The 21308-nt window shown below is 43.4% G+C and overlaps 2 protein-coding genes and 1 pseudogene across 3 annotated transcripts in view; 2 read left to right on the plus strand and 1 right to left on the minus strand.

Annotated features, from left to right (window-relative positions):
• Positions 1 to 3760, plus strand: part of Washc3 (WASH complex subunit 3) — a 44467-nt gene extending 40707 nt beyond the window's left edge. Inside the window, exon 7 of one of the 2 annotated variants that reach the window (NM_001106776.1) lies at positions 3369 to 3760. In NM_001106776.1, the coding sequence (NP_001100246.1) occupies positions 3369 to 3453 (85 nt within the window). In that variant the 3' untranslated portion in view covers positions 3454 to 3760. The remainder of the gene's footprint in view (positions 1 to 3368) is intronic. The other variant, XM_087556295.1, reaches the window with a different exon arrangement.
• Positions 3761 to 8541: 4781 nt separating this feature from the next.
• Positions 8542 to 9771, minus strand: Gapdh-ps32 (Glyceraldehyde-3-phosphate dehydrogenase, pseudogene 32; annotated as a pseudogene).
• A 3862-nt stretch (positions 9772 to 13633) lies between these two features.
• Positions 13634 to 21308, plus strand: part of LOC134479855 (uncharacterized) — a 56310-nt gene continuing 48635 nt past the window's right edge. The window contains exon 1 of the mRNA XM_087559466.1: positions 13634 to 13686. Within this exon, the coding sequence (XP_087415592.1) occupies positions 13670 to 13686 (17 nt within the window). The 5' untranslated portion in view covers positions 13634 to 13669. The remainder of the gene's footprint in view (positions 13687 to 21308) is intronic.

Genomic DNA, 21308 nt, shown 5'->3' on the forward strand with positions numbered 1-21308 from the left:
TGGCGATGATACTGGTGTCATATACAATAAAATATTACCCACAGGGAACAATGGCATATTGCAATGCTGTAACCTGGATGGAATAAGCAGGAAGCTGAAGGCTGATATCCTCCTCTCGGCCTACCTCAGACACCAAGCGTCTGGTGCTCCTGAGGACGTGCCTCTCTATCCTAGCAATGGAAGTCTTCAGCTGAAATAACCAGGCCCCGTGGGCGGGCATCATGTGGATCTGTGAATGATTGCACTGACATTTTCTTCTTACTAGCTTATGGTGATAATGTCATTTGACCACACACACCCTGTTACTTACTCCGCTTTCCCTCTCCCTCTCCTTGCTAGTAGCCCCGGGCTCAGTTTCATGTGTTCCCCTCCACCAGGTTTTACATAGGAAAAAATATGATTCTCGTCTCTGAGGGGCTGGCTTATCTCATTTAACATGCTGGCCTCCAGTTCCCTGCAGATGACATGATCTCATTCTTCATTGTGGCTAAACTCCTATTGTGTGTGTATACCACACCAATCCACTGATGAACACCAAGTCTGATTATCTATAACTTGGTTATTGACAATGCATTAGGAACACGGGCAGACACCTATTGCTGTAGATAGCTGATTCTGGTTCTTTTGGAAATATGCACTCTCAAAAATGGTATGTCTGAATCAGATGGAAAGTCTATGTTTCAATTTTTGAGGAACTTCAATACTGATTTTTCTCATAACCGGACACTGCTACCAGCAATAAATAAGCTCAACCAGCCCTCAGCCCCTGCCCCACACCAGGAAAATAAATGGATACAAATAGGAGAGGAAGAAGTCAAATTACCATCAGTTTGCAGATGGTATGATCTTGTGGTTTACAGGCCCCAGAGGCCCCCACTGCAAGACTTTGCACTTTGAGCAAAGTAGCAGGTTGAAGAATGACAGTATTAGTAGACAGGAGCCAAGGGGAAAATGTCACGTACCTGCTGGTGGATTGAAGGTTTTCTTTCCCAGTCACTAAGCTCACTGAGAAGAAATAGCTAAGACATCGATCCCATCTATAATAGCCTCAAATCAAACAAATGAAACCTAGGCATAAACTTTCCCAAAGATGCTAATGACAACACAAGCTATGAATCACCAGGAATGAAAACTGCAGAAGACCAAGACGACAGAACGACCTCTTCCCTTTGTGGCACAGCAAAGTTAATATTAATTGGTCACATTGCATATTCGATTTTAAGTTGCGTTCCTTCCTAGATTTAACTATATTTACCCTTTGACTTTAAGATTTTGTTTATTTTGTTCTTGACACAAGATCTTGCAGGGCAGGCCAATATGACCATGAATTCACAGCAATCCTCCTGCCTCAGTCTTAGTCAAATACTTAGATTACAGGCGTGTATCACCCTACCCAGCCATCCCTTTCCTTAAATAGCAGTTATTTGGGGTAAATGTGTATATTGCTTAATTTGCTTGAATTGACATGGATATAATATCATTTCGATGTAGTATTAAAATAATTCCCTGGGGTAACTTTTTTCCTCTAAAATTAACAAAAATGGAGGATGTATGTGGTGGTGGATCCTTTAATCCCAGCACTTAGGAGACACAGGCGGATCTCTCGTAAGTTCCAGGCCAGCCTGGTCTGCAGAGGCAGTCCCAGGGCTGCACGGTGAGACTCTGTCTCAGTGGGGTGGGGAGATGTTAGACATCAGCCACAGAGCAGAGGGAAGCATGAGAAGGGCAGGCCCTGTACTGTGCCCACTGCTTCCAAAGCCGCTGCCTCTGGGAAGGGTGATGATTAGAATTCTAGGTTATAGAGCGTCAGTCGAACCTGCAAACACTGCAGACCTTCAAACCTCTTCTTCGCTGGATTCGTGTAACTTCCTTAAAGCCGTAGTCTGAAACTGTTCAGCACAGCAAATTACTTTATATTTGACGGTAGGGGCAGGGCTTGCATTTTTGTTTGTTTAGTGACAAGCCAAATATATTGAAATCGGTAAGCCATATTTTAGCCATAATTTTGAGTAGCTAAAAGTAACAAGTAAGACTATCTTGCCTCATGTTAGTAATAATTTCTACTCAGTGAATCCTCTGAATCTTTACTAAGAACCAAGGGACCTGACGCAGAAATAAATGTGGTAATTTTGATTAGAGGTGCACAGCATCTCATTAGTCTTCCCTTTGGCTCTTGCTTTCCCCCGCTGTGTACTTTCCTGCATACCTTGCCTTCTGGGAAGGGTGACTGGAAGCTAAGAGCCGTTTAGTGCTGAGCAGATGACTTCCTGGGATCCACGTTACTAAGGCCCCTAAAAATGACCGCGTGGGGCTGGGAGAGGGACGAGGGCCATGCTTCTGGGTGTGGTGTACATGTGGGTATAGATGCATACACGCACATGTGTGCTTGTGCAGTGGAGGTCAGAGGACAGCCTGCTTACATGTCATTCCTCAGGTGCCTTCCACTGTTGTTTGAGACAAGGTCTCTCATTGTCCTGAAGTGTCACTGAGTAAGGTAGACTAACCGGCCGGAAGGCTGCACGAATCCTCCTGTGCCCACTTCCCACTTGGCTGTCTGGATCACAAGCGTGCACAGTATGTCTGGCTTTGTGTGCTTTGGGGGATGCAAACTCAGACCCTCACAGTCCCAAGGCACACGCTTTACCACTGAGCCGTCTGCCCAGCCTCGCAAAGTGACTTTTAAAAGCCCTGTAAAGTTTTCACTCTGTTTACTATAGCACGCCCCTACACAGTTTGGGAGTAAGCAATCTGTGTTTCCTGTCCAGCTGTCTTTGAGACAGTGATTTTTTTTTTTTAACCAACGCATACTTTTTATATTCATTCTCTAGAGAAAAACACAGAAACAAAAAGTCCCTAAGTGAAAGCATCCCATAGAAATTAAGAACCTTCTTTGGCCATGCCCTCCTCCCCCACAGAATTTCCATATTGCCGGTGCTTCCCGGCCATTCTTGACCTCCTTTCTGCTTCTGAGGTTCCAGTTTCCCTCTTTCCATTTCTGACTTCGCCTCTGTACCTCCGTGCACACTCAAGGCTGCAGGAACTTAGGCCTGGGCATGCCAGCCTATACAGACCACATCTCTGTCTACCGTTGTGTCTCCATGGGAATGAGATGCAGAAGGTGCTGAGGGAGCGCGCTGTGTAAGGACTGGCGAGCATGTGCTGTGGCCTCTGCAGGAATCGCACTTAATCCCCAACCCCAGTGCAGAAGCCAGAGAGCAGCGCACTGGGGCGTAATGCTAGAGGTTCCTGGTAAAGGACACAGATGTGGCAGATTTATTAGCAACAGTATTCCAAGATGAACCTAATTTACAGTTTGTAAGTGCTTTCTTCAGTTGGAAAAACCTTGAAATTTCTCCCTTCTTTTTCAGGAAGCCAGATGCTCCGGTGCCGAGTGGCGAGAGTGAAAAAGCCATAGAAGAAAGTTCAGAGAGTGAGTCTTCCTTCAGTGACTAAGCTGTGAGAATCACAGAACGTGGAAGGGTGGATTTATGTTCTAGGAACGAGCGTAAACTCTAGCTCTCGGTGAGAGAAATCACCACATGCTATGCTACATACCTACCCCAGCCTTCCTGTTTAAAAATGATAATAAAGCATTTATAATCTTTCAGTATTGCTTGTTGACCAAATAAAATGCCCTGAAATTAAAAATAGGACAACATATATTGCTACAAGTGCTATGAACAGTAGGATGGGTTCAGGGAACATTCTAAAATGGAGTTCCTGTAGGTTTACTGATCAAAAATAGACTTCACGTAAAAATACGAGAATGTGGCTAAGTTTTCCATTTAGTGAATATTAGTTTGAAAATTATTGTACATATTTATTTTGTGAGCTTATTGAAGAAACTTCTGATAGGAATTAGCACTGTAGTGAGATTTTCAGTCAGTGTTGGAAACTTATGGAATTCATTGACTGTATTTAATAGAATATATATGTGTATACATATATATTATACCTATTACTAAATCAAAATAGTGGGATGACTACAGTGTGGTTCAGAGTGTGGAGTCATCACTGTCATCAACTCCTTGGTCTCCTAGACAAAACATTACATTGCCAAAGTTCAAATGCACTCTCATCACCTTGCAAGTGACTCTTCATAACAAATTACTTAAACACAGCCTAGAAAAATGTCCACAATGCCTAGGTGGAAAGATCAAAAGCACTTGATTAATAGGCTTCTTAGTTTAGGCCCACCAAAAGTGGAGCCTGAGAAAAGGTCTTGGGGTCTATGTGGGTCATTTGTGAGATTATCCCAGGAAGCATAATTGAGAGAGCAGGAAGAAACAGAGGGAGGAAAACGGTGAGAAGTACCATCCGGGCTGCCAGTTTAGGCTTGGAGGCTCTGAGAGCAGCAGGGATGCTGGCAGGGCACCTCCCACAGCCGTCCGCCAGATAGAATCGAGATCCTTGGTTAGGCAGCCGCCATAACCCACGGGGAGCGTGGTCTCCAAGGACAGTAGCTGCCCCTACACTTCCGGCCAGTGCTTCCGTGGAAAGACAAGCTTACCAAGTATTGAAGACGGTCCTGAAACTGTTACCAGAGCAGAATGCCCAGGTAATGGTTACTGTGGTAAACACGGGCTCAGAGCTATGTATGAGGAATGCAGTAGACGGAAAAGGAAAAACGTGGGACACTGCCCATTGCTCGGCTCAGCATTAGGATGCTAGGCAAGCGTCCGACACAGGACGAAGTTCCCAGTATCTCCCTTCTTCTATCTCTGTCTGTCTATCTATCTAATTTTAGTACAATTTTAAATTTACAGAATTTTAAGTAGCTAGTATACACAGACCTATAAATTCACCTCACCTCACATCCCCACTTACCCTATATTTAAGATCTTGCTTTAGTCATACATTTGTTAAATTAATAAATATTAATGTATTATTTTTAACTAGTCTACAGAGTCTATTGAGGTCCACTGTTCTGGATAGTTCTATGGGTTTTGACAAATATATAGTAGCTTCAGCAGTATGGGTTCCTATATAATGACTTGAGTTCCTTCCAAATCCCCTGGAGTCCGTATACTCTCTTCTAAAACAGACGGCAGACAAAGCAGATGGTGACCGTCAGTTTGGTCCTTAGGTTCATCTGAGAGAACAGGAAGCAGAGCTTGTCTCACTAATCTTGTATGGTCTTTTAAGAGTGTGGCTTGGTATCCTCTTTGAAGTCTTGGAGATGAGAGTAGACAACAAGGAACAACGCAGGCAAGTTTAACAAGATTATAGGATACACAGATCAATACGGTAAAATCAACTGGGAGTGTCCCCGGCACCTTTCCCAAGAGGCTTCCAAACGAAAATGGGTAGCTTCAAGCCTAGGGAGGGGGAGAGGGAGAGAGCGGGTAGAAGGGGATGGGAGAGAAAAAGAACGCATGCCTGGAATACGAGATCATATGGGAGGGAAGGCAAGGGAGCTACTAATATTAGAAACAACTCAGGGGAGGTTCAGGAAGGAAAGCCAATGTGAATAGGCTTCCGCTGACAGGATATCAGAACACGAGAAGATCAATTAAAAATAGTAACCACCATAAGTTGAAACACTCTCGATACGTGTCTTTCATTACCCAGGTCCACGGTTTTACCAACTAAGCTGATTCATCCAAATCTCCATCTCTAGTCCAAGACACGCACGCACACACACATGCACACGTGCGCCCGTGCACTCCAGACTTGCTACATCTCTGTTCACCCTAGGTAACGTCACCTGGGTGTCCAAAGTGCCCCAAAGTAAAATTCTCAGTTGCAACTACTACTTCCTAAGCCCGTTCTCCTTTGTGCTGTTGGATTCAGTAATTTGTGCCTAGTCAATGTGGCCCTTGAATTTGTTATCCTCCTTACCACATCCTTACACACACACATACACGCACACGCACACGCACACCAGAATCCCTGCCAGCAAGTATATCAGCTAATTTTCTGTTGCTGTAAAGCCATGGCCCACAGTGATTTCTAAATCACACATTGATCTCGGTGGACGGTTCCTAGAAGCTGCTGCAGGAAGCTGAGATCTCGCCTGCACACGGGTGCAGAGGAACCGAACTAGGAGTGGGACGAGGTTGGAAATACTCACAGCCATCCCCCGTGATGAACCCCTCCCAGCGTAAGCCCCCAAAACAGCCACCAACCAAGTGTCACGTGTTCAAATACATGAGCCCGTGGGGAACAGATGCTACTGAAAATAAGACAGCACCAATGTCGTGGAAGATGAGCCCTACACTGTTGGCCGAAGCAGATGAAGCCGGTGCAGCCATTGTGGCAATCGGGTAATATGATTCAGCTGGACCATTCCCGAGTGCTCACCTGAGTTGCCGAATATACACCTTTCTTGCTGGGACACAACACTGACCAAAACAATTTGGGGGAGGAGAAGGTCTAATTCCGCTTACACTTCCAAGTAAAGGGCTGTCAGTGAGAGAAGCCATGACAGTAACAAAAGCAGGAACCCGGAGACAGGAATGGATGCAGAGCCACAGAACATGGCTTGCTTAGATGCCTTACATAGGCCCGGGCTAGCATCTCCCCACAGTAGTCTGGGCCCTCTCATATTAATTAGCAATGAAGAAAATTTGTCCACAGACACACCCTCAGGTTTAGGAGTGTTATATATGTTCCCAGGATTTTAATTTGTTTGCTCTCTGTACTGGACTGGCTAGTGATTTACTCGGCCCTAACTATTTGGTTTTGAATCTTCCTCCCAAATTTTGTAGCTGCAAACTGTCTTTGAGGCTAGGGATTATTTGACAAGACTAGTTCCTTCTCCTGAGGGCTCTGCTCAGTTCATATGGAAGGAAGGCTTTCTACTCTGGCCTGTGGGAACATTCAGCACCCAGCCCTGTGTGCCTCCAACTTTCTCCTTTCGTGCTTCCTTTCTAGCCTTGATAGTTTGCTCACAACCACATGGCTACTACAGTTTAGCTAAAGCCCCAGGGAGACCCTCTGTTGGTATCTCGTTCCAGCTCCTCTCTCTAGCATTCTGGGCCCCAACTTGTACTACTTTGGTGTCTTTATAATCTAAACTCTGTCTGCCCAGTTCAGGGAGACTGCCAAGGTGTCCTAAGTTGTTCTTCCCTGTACACTGTCCTAGAAACTAACATTCATTGCTTTTTGTGGGGGGAACTCCTGTACTGCCTGGTTTGCAATATCCAAAACTCAATGTTTGAGGAATGTTTAGCTTTTTAAAGAAAAGATAGATTTTGTTTCTGTTACTCCATCGTGGCTAGTAAGCATTTGAGGTCATGGAATTGGAGCTATGAGCGTGGGCTTACGGAGTTGTTAACTATGAGGTAATGAGTTGACACCTTGTTACTGATGATTGATGAACCCACCCCCATCCCCACCCCCGTCCTCTAGAAGAGCATCAAGCACCATTTAACCACTGAGCTATCCCACCAGCTCCCAGTGCTTTAATTAGACTGTAATTAGGCTTTTAATTTAATTGCAACCTTGGCCTTTTCAGTTAAGCGAACAGAATAGGGCTTTGAAGATAAGCACGTTATCGAATGAATGAGGCCCCATTTCCTCCCAGTATCATCAACAAACTCTGCATATACCGTGAATATTATCTATTCTTTTTCTGTCTTCAAAAATACGAACTCTTCTTTAATGCCCATCATGCCATGGTCAATATACTTCCATATCATTTCTAAAACATTCAGGGAAACCACCAAGAAACCCACGTGAACATACTGGCCCCTTCTCGAGTAGACCCTCCATGCAAGTCTGTGCCCATGTCTAATAGAGATGTCTGAATTGTCTTCCGAGGAAACGCTTCATATGTTGCATCTGCCAACATATCACCTGGCCCTGATCTAATTCTATAATTTATATCCCAATGGTCAGAAAGTTCTAGAATTGGCTAGTATTGGCACACTGGCTTTGTTTCCCAGTTCATCTTCTAAAATTGCCTTGAACAGTTCCCTTATTCTGATCTTGTTGAAGGATAACTGAATTCAGGCTAAAGTTGATGCCCGTGCCAGGACACACAGCACGGGACTTCTTTGTCCCTATCACCACATTTGGCCCCTTCGAAAGCCAGAATAATGTGACCAGAGTGGAATGACACTTGTCATTCCAGCGCCAAGAAAACCAAAAAACAAAAAATTCACTTTTTAAAAACATTTGCCACATGGTGACGATTAGTAAATCAGCCACCACCCAGCTGCTCAGGAAGCAGAGGCAGGTGGGTCTCCGAGTTCAAGGTCAGCCTGGTCTACAGAGCTGGTTCCAGAACAGCCAGAGCTACATAGAGAAACCCTGTCTCAAAGAAACAAAAACAAATCTCCTATGGTATTAAAAACGTTTTGGGGGTGCAGTGAACGTTACTGATGGTATTCAAGAGAGTAGGGAGGGCTCCCCAGGCCCCTCCTGCTTTTATAGGGATCTGGGATGGAAACTGTGAGGGAGATGCTCAGTGTTGGGGGCTGAGTTGGGACAGGGACTCCTCAGTAACTGAGGGCCTCTCTCTTGCTCCCAGTGTCCTTTCTGGGGCCGGTGGCCCAGGGCTTCTTACTCCTTAGAGGTGATGTAAGACATGATCCTCTACCCTGTTGCTGTAGCCACATTGTCATACCTGGAAATGAGCTTTACGGAGTTGTCATGGAGAGCAATGCCAGCCCCAGCACCAAAGGTGGAGGAATGGGGATTACTGTCGAAATCTCAGGAGACAACCTGGTTCTCCGTGTAGCCCAGGATGCCCTTTAGTGGGCCCTCGGACGCCAGCTTCACCACCTTCTTGATGTCATCATACTTGTCATCAGATCAACAACGGATACATTGGGGGTAGGAACACGGAAGGCCATGCCAGTGAGTTTCCCGTTCAGCTCCGGGATGACCTTGCCCACAGCCTTGGCAGCACCAGTGGATGCAGGGATGATGTTCTGGGCAGCCCCACGGCCATCATGCCACAGCTTTCCAGAGGGGCCATCCACAGTCTTCTGAGTGGCAGTGATGACATGGACCATGGCCATCAGCCCTTCCATGATCCCGAAGTTGTCCGAGGATGACCTTGGCCAGGGGGGCTAAGTAGTTGGTGGTGCAGGATGCATTGCTGACAATCTTGAGTGAGTTGTCATATTTCTCGTGGTTCACACCCATCACAAACATGGGGACATTGGCTGAAGGGACAGAGATGATGACCCTTTTGGCCCCACCCTTCAAGTGGGCCCCAGCCTTCTCCATGGTGGTGAAGACGCCAGTAGACTCCAGGACATACTCAGCACCAGCGTCACCCCAGTTGATGTTAGCGGGATCTCGCTCTTGGAAGATGGTGATGGCCTTCCCGTTGATGACCAGCTTCCCATCTCAGCCTTGACTGTGCTGTTGAACTTGCCGTGGGTAAGAGACATACTGGAGCATGTAGACCATGTAGTTGAGGTCAATGAAGGGATCACTGATAACAACAATCTCCACTTTGCCAAATGCAGAAAAGGCAGCCCTGGTAATCAGGAGCCCAATATGGCCAAATCTGTTCACCGACCTTCACCATCGTGTCTACTAGACAAGGTTGTCACTGGACGAGAAGATGCAGCTGTCTCTGGGACAGGGAGGAGCAGAGAGCCATGTAAAAACTTTTATAGTGGAAATCATTGTGAATATTATTTCCAAATTAAAATGCAACATAAGAAGCCACGTAACAAGCAAGCCACAGCGTAAGTGACCTATTACTGGTATGTTCTTGTTTGGTGCTCCTTATATTGATTTTGTTCCTTTGTTTTTATGTTTTCCCTTTAGAACATACTTTGGTAATAAATGTGAGATTGTCTTTTTCATGTGGCGAGCTTTGTATGTCTGAGGCAGAGCTCCTATAATTCAGGGAGATTTTGAAAGACCCAGGACCCTTTAACTTGCCTGCTCTCAGCTCACGGCTGGAGCTTCCGTCACTTACAATGGCGAGGGAAATATGAGAGAAGAGTTTCCTTATGAGGCCTTGCCTTCTTAATTGCAAATAATCTCAGCTGCAGAAGAGAGGGAGAATAGCACAGTGAACTAAAAAACCTTTGTCCAGAGTTCGCAGTCGTGGGCATTTGACAATTTCTGTGCCTCTCTCTTGTTTCCTTTTACTGAGACTAGATTTTTTTTTTCTGATATAATATATCCTGGTCATGGTTATCCCTCCTGCAGCAGCTCCCAGCTCCTCCCACCTCCTCTCTCTTCCCCAATGGAGATCCACCCCCTTTCTTCTTCCATTAGAAAACAAACAGGCTTCTAAGGGATAATAAAATTAGGTAAAACAAAAACTAACACATCGTAATAGGTCAGTATAAACAAACAGAAGGAAAAACACACACACACACACACACACACACACACACACACACGGCACAGGAAACAGACATAGATGCACGGACTATTTATTGGCAAACTCAGGAATCCTATAAAAACACAAAACTGGTAGCCATAATAAATATACAGTGGACCTGTAGGGTAAAAGAGAGACAGATGGAGAGAGGGGACAGAGGGGGTGGGGAGGGAGGGAGGGAGAGAGAGAGAGAGAGAGAGAGAGAGAGAGAGAGAGAGAGAGACTTTATTCTATATTATAGAAATAGAATATAAATATGTATAATGATTTTTAAGACTTGTTAAGATGTTAGGAGAATAAGAAACCTATTTTCCTGATGCTGAGTTCATTTTCTGTTGTCCATCTACTGCGAGCACACAGCCTACACTAGTAGTAGTTTGTTTCCCCAGGGAGACGCTCTTGGAGAAAGCTAAGTTTTCCTCTGGTCATCGATTTCAGGTAGCTTCTGGGTTAGGAATGGGGGCCCTGAGTCCATTCGCTTTTTGCCTAGGCCGTGGGCTGTCTACCCTCAGGCTCGTGGTCACCAAACAGTGTTGGGTATGGGTTCCATCCTGTGGAACGAGCCTTAGGTCAAATCAGATGTAGGGCGGCTAATCCCACAAGGCCGAGCCACGGTTGCACTAGGATATCATTCAGGCAGGCCACTGCTGTTCCTCAAAACCCTCTGCGGCTTTGTGGGTCTTCCCCACAAAGCCTTCCTATACCAAAGATGCCAGACATAGGGATAAAAGGCTCTGTGTGGGCATCTGCGTGACTTCCCCGTGTCCAATGATTTCTTCAACAACAGGGCCATGCCATTCGTTTTCGGAGAGAAATAGAGTCTTGCAACAGCCTGGGTTGGTTGGGGATTCCCATAGGACCCCTTTAGCGAACAACTCAATTAGATGTAACCATTCCCAATACTGATGACAAGTGAGGTCCAGTCTCAACTCTGTCTCCCCATTATTTGGTGATTTTATTTAGATCACATTCACGTATGTACATATTTTAGGAAGCTTCTACTGTATTAGGTTTCCATGCTCCCGGTCAAGCGGTCCTTGATTTTAGCCGTCTTTCCCTCACCCCCTTCCTCCTTCCACATCGCCTTAATCTTACCAGTCTATCGCCCCGACCACCCTGACTATCCATGCTCTCGTCTCTATTTCCCTTTCCTGGGGCGATCTGCCTCCCCTACTCCCTTACTCTAGACCTAACTTCTGTGGGTCTATGGATTATAGTCGGCTACCATTGTCTCAACAGCTAATATCCTCACATACGCAAATACACACTACATTTGTCTTTCTGAGTCTGGGATAACTCACTCAGAATGCTTTTTTTTCTTCTAGTTATGGCCATTTACCTGTGCATTTCATGATTTCATTTTTCTTAATGGTACTATTCCGTTGTGTACAGTACCACGTTTTCTTTATCCATTCTTCTGATGAGGGACCTCTAGTTGTTTCTATTTTCTGGCCATTATGAACATGTTTTGAGCAAGTGTTTCTGTGGTAGGATGAAGTATCCTTTCCATATGTGCCCAAGAGAGGTGTGGTGGCTTGAAAGGAAGGGACCCACAGACTCGTGTGTTTGAATGCTTGCTCCACGGGGAGTGCGCTCTTAGGAGGTGTGGCCTTGGAGTAGGTGTGGCCTTGCTGGAGGAAGTGTGTCACTGTGGGGGACAGATGTTGAGGTCTCAGAAGATCAAGTCAGCCTCGTGCTGCTGCCTGCAAGATGTAGAACTCTCAGCTCCTTTTCCAGCACCGTTTGTCTTCCCGGATGGCCCCTGTGTTTCCTGCCATGACAATAATGAACTAAACCTCTGAACTATAAGCCATTCCCAACTAAATGTTTTCTTTTGCAAGAGTTTCCTGGTCATCATGTCTCTTCACAGTAATAGAAACTCAAACTGTGACAGGTGAATCTTTTTTTTTTATTTTTTGGATTTTTTAATTTACATTTCAAAATGTCACCCCCTTTCCTGGTTTCCCATCCATAAGCTCCCTACCCCATTCTCTTCCCCCTTCTTCTACAAGGCTGTTCCCCCACCCATGCACCCACCCCTTTCCACCTACTCGCCCTGACATTTCCCTACACTGGCGGGGGGTGAGGGCAGCCTTGGCAGGACCAAGGGTTTCTCCTCCCATTGGTGCCCGACAAGGCCATGCTCTGCTACATATGCAGCTGGAGCCATGGGTCTGTCCATGTGTACTCTTTGTATGGTGGTTTAAAATCTCAAAGCTTCTGTAAGGCAAAATACCTTGTCATTAGGACAAAATGACAACCAGCAGATTGGGAAAAGATCTTTACCAATCCTACATCCAATAGATGGCTACTATCCAATATATACAAAGAACTCAAGAAGTTAGACTCCAGAGAATCAAATAACCCTATTTAAAAAGTGGGATACAGAGCTAAACAAAGAATTCTCAGCTGAAGATTATAGAATGGCCAAGAAGCACCTAAGGAAATGTTCAACATCCTTAGTCAGAAGGGAAATGCAAATCAAAACAACCCTGAGATTCCACCTCACACCAGTCAGAATGACTAAGCTAAAACCTCAGGTGACAGCAGATGCTGGCGAGGATGTGGAGAAAGAGGAACACTCCTCCATTGCTGGTGGGATTGCAAGCTGGTACAACCACTCTGGAAATCAGTCTGGTGGTTCCTCAGAAAATTGGACATTGCACTTCCTGAGGGCCCAGCTATACCTCTCTTGGGCATATACCCAAAAGATGCCCCAACATACAAAAAGGTATAGCTGAATCTTGAGGTAGATCCATTCCCATCTTCCTGAGGAACTGCCACACTGATTTCCATAGTGGCTGTGCAAATTTGCATTCCCCTAGCAGTGGTGTTCCCTTTCCTCCACATCCTCCTGGCCAGCATGAGCTGCCATTGGTTTTCTTGATCTTAGTCATTCTGATGACTAAGGATGGTGGACATGTCTTTGTTTCTCAACTACTTGAGCTTCCTCTTTGGATAATACTGTACCCCAGTTTTGATTGGGTTATTTGCTGTCTTAAAGTCTAATTTTTTTTTTTGCATTCTTTATATATTTTGGATGTGGACTTGGTGAAGTCTTTTCCTACTCCATAGGCTGCCACTTTGTATAAATAGCGGTGACCTGTGCTTTACAGTTTTTCATGTTTGTGACGTCCCATTTATTACTAATCTTAATGCCTGTGCCAACAATGTTCTCTTGAGGAAGTCTCTTCCCATGCCAGTGAATCCAAGGCTATTCCGGACTTTCTCTTCTATCAGTGTATCTGGTCTTTTATGTTGAGGTTTTTGATCCACTTGAACTTGAGTTTTGCACAGGGTGAAAAATATGGGTCTGTTCTGATTCTTCCACAGGCAGCCATCGAGTTTGACCGGCATCATTGATTGAAGATGCTCTCTTTTTTCCAGTGAGTCTTTCTGGATTCTTTCTCAAAACACTATGTCTATGAGTGTGTGGATTTATAGCCAGGCCTTCCATTAGATTCCATTCATCAATGTGTCTGCTTTTATGCCATAGCAATGCTATTCTTGTCACGATAGCTCTGTACTACAATTTGAGGTAGGGAATGGTGATACCTCTTTTATTGTCCAGGATTATTTTCTCTGTAGACTGATTTGGGTAGGAGGGCGATTTCTACTATATTAATTCTATCATCAATCCATAAGCATGAAAAAAACCTTTCCATCTTCTGACCTCTTCTGTTTTTAATCATACCAGTCTTTCATTTGTTTGGATAGACTTACCCCAAGATTGTTTTTTTTTTTTTTTTATTATTTGAGGTTATTGTGAAAGGTATTGTTTCCCTGACTTCTTTCTCAGTCCATTTGTCATTTGCATAGAGGAGGGCTACTGTGTTTTGTGTTAATTTTGTATCCAGCTATTTCACTAAAGGTGTTTGTCAGCTGTACAAGTTTCCCAGTAGAATTTTTAGGACACTTACGTATACTATCCTATCATCTTCAAATAAAGGTACTTTGATTTTTCCCCTTCCAATTTGTATTCCTTTCATCTTCTTCGGTTGCCTCAGTGGTCGAATATTATTAGTCTTATTAGCTAATATTCTAATACTTCCAGTACTGTACTAGGTGTGGAAAGAAAGGATAACCTTGTCTTGTGCCTGATCTTAGGCGAATTGGTTTGATGTTAAGTTGATGTTAGCCCAGGGTTTACTGTAAACCGCCTTTATTATATTGAAGCTTGTCCTTTGTGTTCTTAATCTCTCCAGAACTTTTATCATTAAGGGAAATTTAATTTTGTCAGAGGTCTATTTGGCATCTAATGAGATGACCATGAGGTTTTTGTCTCTCAATTTGCTTATATCGTGGATTAAATGTATTGATTTACATATGTTAACCCATCCCTGCATCTCTGAGATGAAGCCTGCTTGATTGGTGGATAATCCTTCTGATGTGTTCCTGGAATCAGTTCGAGGGTATTTTATTAAGAATTTTTGCCTTTGTGTTCATAAAGGAAATTGGTCGGTAATTCTCTTTGTCTCTATGTTCATAAAGGAAATTGGTCTGTAATTCTCGTCCTTTATTGAGTCTTTATGTGGTTTGGGTATCAGAGTAACTGTGGTCTCATAAAACAAATTGGGCAATGCTTCTCTCTGTTTCCATTTTGTGGAATAATTTGAGGAGAGTTGGCATTAACTCTTCTTTGAAAGTCTGATGGGACTCCGTGCTGAAACCATCTGGCCCCGAGATTTGTTTCAGTTAGGAGACTTTTAATGACTGCTTCTTCTTTAGTAAGGGTTCTAGGTCTGTTTATATAGCTTGTCGGATCTTGATTTAATTTTGGTGTGTAGTACTATCAAGGACATTGTCCATTTCTTTTGGATTTTTCCAATTTGACGGAGTACAGTTTTTAAAGTACATGCTAACAAACCTCTGGATTTTCTTGATTTCTATTGTTATGCCCCCCTTTCATCTGTAATTTTGTTAATTTTGGTACTCCTTTCTCTTCCTTTAGTTAATTTTTATAAGTGTTTATAAACCCCATTGATATGCTCAAAGAACCAACTCTTCGTTCCATTGATTCTTTGTGCTGTTTTGTTTGTCTGTTGTTTTTATTGATTTCACCCTGGATTTGATTATTTCTTACCATCTACCCCTTTGGGGTGTGATTTCTTCTTTTGTTCTAGAGTTTTCCAGCCTGCTGTTGATATCTCCAATTTTTTTTAATGGTTTATTTTAGGGGTTAACTGGTCTAGATTAAGGAGTAACTGACACATCTAATTATTTTGTTTGTTACATCTTTTCTTTTGACAAGTGCTCAGAAAAGCAGGATGGTTTTTTTAAGAGCTTTATTTATTTATTCTTTAGAGATTTAGAGACTTTTTAAAAAGATTTATTTACTTATTTATTATTTATTATGAGTACACAGTAGCTGTCTTCGTTTCTTTCTTGATCCATTTTTAGTTCAGTAGAGAGCTGTTTAGTTTCTGTAAGTTTGTAAGTGTTTTGTTTTGCTGTTGATATCCAGCTTTAATTTGTGGTACTCATATAGGATGCAAGATGTTATTTCAGTTTCCTTGTATCTGCTTCAGACTTGCATGTGTCCAATTATGCAGTCAATTTTGGAGAAAGTTGCATGAGGTGCTGAGAGGAAGTTATATTCTTTTGCATTCAGACGAAATGTTCTGTCAATATCTGTTAGGCCCATTTGGTTTATAACATTAACTCCAGCATTTCTCTGTCTTGTTTTCATCTGGAAGACTTGTCTATTGGCAAGAGCTGGAAATTATGTCTCCCGCTATCAGTGTAAAGAGTCAATGTGTGATTTAAGCTGTACTGGTATTTCTTTTATGAACTTAAGTGCCCTTGTGTTTGGTGCATAGATGTTAACAATTGGACTGTCCTCTTGGTGGTTTGCATTCTTTAATGTATATGTAGTGACCTTCCCTTATCTCTTCTAATTAGTTTTGGGTTAAAGTCATTTTTTTTAAATTTAGAGAATACTTTATTAGTTTTTGTAATCAAACCCACGTATATAAGACCTTACATATTTAATACAGTGTGTTACCCCTGTACAAATGGAAAAAACTTAAGTTCAACATTTCTAGACCAATATGGCTGTTAATTTCTGTACAGTGCCAACTCAACACAGTAAACGGGGATACTTTTTTCCAAAGTTGACAGCACAGGTAAAGTTTCAAAAAATTCAAATTATATATCTGTATATATATTTATATTTATATAAAAAGACCAATAATAGCAGTGTGTTATGCATCAACAGCAGCAACAGCTTATCCAGGTTCTGCAGTCATCTGAACAAAACTGTAGAGACATCCAGCACACTCCATTAAAAAAAAAAAAGTAAAAAAACAAAACCCGAGAAAACAGCACAGTTCTGTTACTCTTGTGGTACCTGGCACCATTTTTTTTTAAATTAGCTTCTCAATCATCATCTGGAAAGAAAACATTCTGAGCAACATCATTAAGAATAGCTCTGATAAAGCACGGTCACTACTACGTATCATAAAGCAGGTACAAGCTATTTTACATCCACAGAGGTATGATACAGTACTGTCCTACATCTATAATACTAGAGGATACAATTTAAAAGGCATTATTTGAGACTTGATTCTACTTTTCCAGCAGAGGGCCCAAAGGATGGTGTGACACAGCTTTGTAAAGAAACATACTCTAGACAGGATTTCCTTTCACTAGTGGCACAGTTCTAAGGATTCATTCTCTCCATGAATGTCAGCTAAAACCGTTATTAAAAAAATGAAATATCCCTAGAACAAAACCGTATAACCACCGGATTCACATGAAGATGACCTAGTGGAGACAAGCTGGACCTCACCTTACCAACAAGCTATCAAATCTGTTATGTTTAAACAGTGAGACCTCCAAGGAAGGAGATGCCAAGTAGTGCTTCAAAGCTTCGGACCACAATCAAACACAGCATCCTTTTCTTTTTTCTTTTTTCTTTTTCTTTTCTTTTTTTTTTTTTCGGAGCTGGGGACCGAACCCAGGGCCTTGCGCTCGCTAGGCAAGCGCTCTACCGCTAAGCTAAATCCCCAACCCCTACAGCATCCTTTTCAACAGAAGCAGAAGCTCATCTGAATATGCTCAAGGATGCTGACATCAACATTTAATCATCTCCTCACTCATCCAGGAAGAGGGGGAGATCAGTTACTACTGTACTTTATTGTGTTCAACCAAATCACCATGTTAAAAAAATAGCAAGCTGCCATAATAAAAAATAAGGCTCCTCTATCCAGCACCAGATAGCATCATTTTACTTTCAAGCCTAGAAATTGCACACTTGTATATAAACCAATCGAAGATGAGGATTGAGAGTTCATCTTGGTGGATTTTTCCTTTGATGATATGAAGTGTCCTTCCTTATCTTTTTTGATGACTTTTAATTGAAAATTGATTTTATTTGATATTAGAATGGCTACTCCAGCTTGCTTCTTCTGACCATTTGCTTGGAAAGTTGTTTTCCAGCCTTTCACTCTGAGGTAGTGTCTGTCTTTGTCTCTGAGGTGTGTTTCCTGTAGGCAGCAGAATGCAGGGTCCTCATTGCGTATCCAGTTTGTTAATCTATGTCTTTTTATTGGGGAGTTGAGGCCATTGATGTTGAGAGATATTAAGGAATAGTGATTATTGCTTCCTGTTATATTCATATTTGGATGTGAGGTTATGTTTGTGTGCTTTCATTCTCTTTGTTTTGTTGCCAAGACGATTAGTTTCTTGCTTCTTCTAGGGTATAGCTTGCCTCCTTATGTTGGGCTTTACCCTTTATTATCCTTTGTAGTGCTGGATTTGTAGAAAGATATTGTGTAAATTTGGTTTTGTCATGGAATATCTTGGTTTCTCCATCTATGTTAATTGAGAGTTTTGCAGGATACAGTAACCTGGGCTGGCATTTGTGTTCTCTTAGGGTCTGTATGACATCTGTCCAGGATCTTCTGGCCTTCATAGTTTCTGGCGAAAAGTCTGGTGTGATTCTGATAGGTCTGCCTTTATATGTTACTTGACCTTTTTCCCTTACTGCTTTTAATATTCTTTCTTTATTTTGTGCGTTTGGTGTTTTGACAAGTATGTGACGGGAGGTGTTTCTTTTCTGGTCCAATCTATTTGGAGTTCTGTAGGCATCTTGTATGCCTATGGGTATCTCTTTTTTTAGGTTAGGGAAGTTTTCTTCTATGATTTTGTTGAAGATATTTACTGGTCCTTTGAGCTGGGAGTCTTCACTCTCTTCTATACCTATTATCCTTAGGTTTGATCTTCTCACTGAGTCCTGGATTTCCTGTATGTTTTGGACCAGTAGCTTTTTCCGCTTTACATTATCTTTGACAGTTGAGTCAATGATTTCTATGGAATCTTCTGCTCCTGAGATTCTCTCTTCCATCTCTTGTATTCTGTTGGTGAAGCTTGTATCTACAGCTCCTTGTCCTCTCTTTTGATTTTCTATGTCCAGGGTTGTTTCCATGTGTTCTTTCTTGATTGCTTCTATTTCCATTTTTAATTCCTTCAACTGTTTGATTGTGTTTTCCTGGAATTCTTTCAGGGATTTTTGCGATTCCTCTCTGTAGGCTTCTACTTGTTCTCTAAGGGAGTTCTTTATGTCTTTCTTGAAGTCCTCCAGCATCATGATCAAATATGATTTTGAAACTAGATCTTGCTTTTCTGGTGTGTTTGGATATTCCGTGTTTGCTTTGGTGGGAGAATTGGGCTCCGATGATGCCATGTAGTCTTGGTTTCTGTTGCTTGGGTTCCTGCGCTTGCCTCTCGCCATCAGATTATCTCTAGTGTTACTTTGTTCTGCTATTTCTGACCGTGGCTAGACTGTCCTATAAGCCTGTGTGTCAGGAGTGCTGTAGACCTGTTTTCCTGTTTTCTTTCAGCCAGTTATGGGGACAGAGTGTTCTGCTTTCGGGCGTGTAGTTTTTCCTCTCTACAGGTCTTCAGCTGTTCCTGTGGGCCTGTGTCTTGAGTTCACCAGGCAGGTTTCTTGCAGGGGAAAAGTTGGTCCTACCTGTGGTTCCAAGGCTCAAGTTTGCTCGTGGGGTACTGCCTAAGTCCTCTCCGCGGCGGCAGCAACCGGGAAGATCTGCGCCGCTCTTTCCGGGAGCCTCCGTGCACCAGGGTTCCAGATGACGTTTGGTGTTTTCCTCTGGCGTCTGGATGTGCACAGAGTGCAGTCTCTTCTGGTTTCCCAGGCGTGTCTGCCTCTCTGAAGGTTTAGCTCTCCCTCCCACGGGATTTGGGTGCAGAGAACTGTTTATCCGGTCTGTTTCCTTCAGGTTCCGGCGGTGTCTCAGGCGCAGGGGTCCTGCCGCTCCTGGGCCCTCCCCTACGGGAACCCAGAGGCCTTATACAGTTGCCTCTTGGGCCAGGGATGTGGGCAGGGGTGGGCAGTGTTGGTGGTCTCCTCCGCTCTGCAGCCTCAGGAGTGCCCACCTGATCAGGCGGTGAGGTCTCTCTCCCACGGGGTTTGGGAGCAGAGAGCTGCTGCGGGCCAGGCCATTTTTTTCATATATTAAAATGGCTATACCACCTTGCTTCTTATCTCCATTTACTTGGAATATCATTTTTCAATCCTAAGGTAATGTCTGTACTTGGTGTTAAGGTCTGTTTACTGGATGTAGCAGAAGGATGGATCCTGGTTCTGCATCCATTCTGTGGCCTGTGTCTTTTCTATTGGGAAGTTGAGATCATCGATGTTGTAAGTTATCCATGAGCAGTGTCTATTGATTCCTGTTATTTGGTGGTGGTGATGCTGATGATGATGGTGGTCATGGTGGTGGCAGTGGCAGAGGCAGTGGTGTGTGTGTGTGTGTGTGTGTCCCCTGGTCTTGGATTCTTTGTGTTTTCTTGAATGTGGTTAACTTCTTTAGTTTGAGGTTTTCCTTCTAGTACCTTCTATAAGGCTAGATTATAGACATATTGCTTAACTTTACTTTTATCATTTCTCTGTTCTGCCTGTTTGGTGCTTTGGTTATTATGTGCTGAGGGGACTTCCTATCTGGTAGAATCTATTTGGTGTTCCATATCTTCTTGCACCTTAGTAGGCATCTCCTTTAGATTAGAGAAGTTTTCTTCTATGATTTTGTTGAAGACATTTTCTGTGCCTTCGACCTAGGTTTCTTCTCCTTCCTCTATACTTACTATTCTTGGGTTTGGTCTTTTCTTAGTGTCCCAGATTTCCTGGATGTTTTATGCCAAGAGTGTTTTTAGATTTAACATTTTCTTTGACTAAGGAATCCATTTCTTCTACTGTCTCTTCAGTGTCTGGGACTCTCTCTTCCAGCCCTTGTACTCTGTGGATGAGGCTTGCCTCTGATGTTCCTAATTTCTCCGTTTTCACATCTCCCTCCATTTGGGTTTTCTTTATTAATTCTCTCTCCACTTTCAGGTCTTGAGCATCTTACTCATGTCCTTTCACTCTTTGTGCTTTCATTGTTATTTTTGAAGAATGTATTCATTTCCTCTTTAAGGATCTCTATCATATTCATAATGGCTATCTTGAGGTCCATGTCTTGTGCTTCAGCCATGTTCCAATTCTCGGTGCATACTGCAGTAGGATTCCTGGGCTCTAGTATTGTCCTGGCTGTTAGTGTGTTTTTACACTGTCCTGTAGGCATCTGGGTTTGGGAAGATTGTAATTCTTGGTACTGACATTTGGTCTTGTCTTTGTCGGGTGGGTGTTTTGTCTTTGGTTTCTGTTGCCGTCGCTGGTTCTTAGTGGGGTATGTGTCTGTGTTACCTGATAGGGAGTGTTTCTGGGTTCCTGCCACGGGTGGTCACTGGGGGTTTCTGGGTAAAATGTGTTTCTAGATCCTGACAGCTGACACTTAGAAGTGGGCATGGGATGGGGTGGTGGCGAGGGAGTCCACAGGAGAGGGGGAAGCAGGGTGTTCCACCAGGCTCTGCTTACTTCTCTGGGAATGGAGGCAGAGAGATCCAGGAGAGGCCACATTAGGTAGTCTGCTACAGAGCTGGGAATTAGATTTAGAGATGGGGAACATGAAGACCTAACTCTCTCCTGCTTCCTGCTCTGGCACTGTTG

This window comes from Rattus norvegicus, chromosome 7 (assembly GCF_021556685.1).
Source record: "Rattus norvegicus strain SHRSP/BbbUtx chromosome 7, alternate assembly SHRSP_T2T, whole genome shotgun sequence".
Taxonomy (NCBI): domain Eukaryota; kingdom Metazoa; phylum Chordata; class Mammalia; order Rodentia; family Muridae; genus Rattus; species Rattus norvegicus.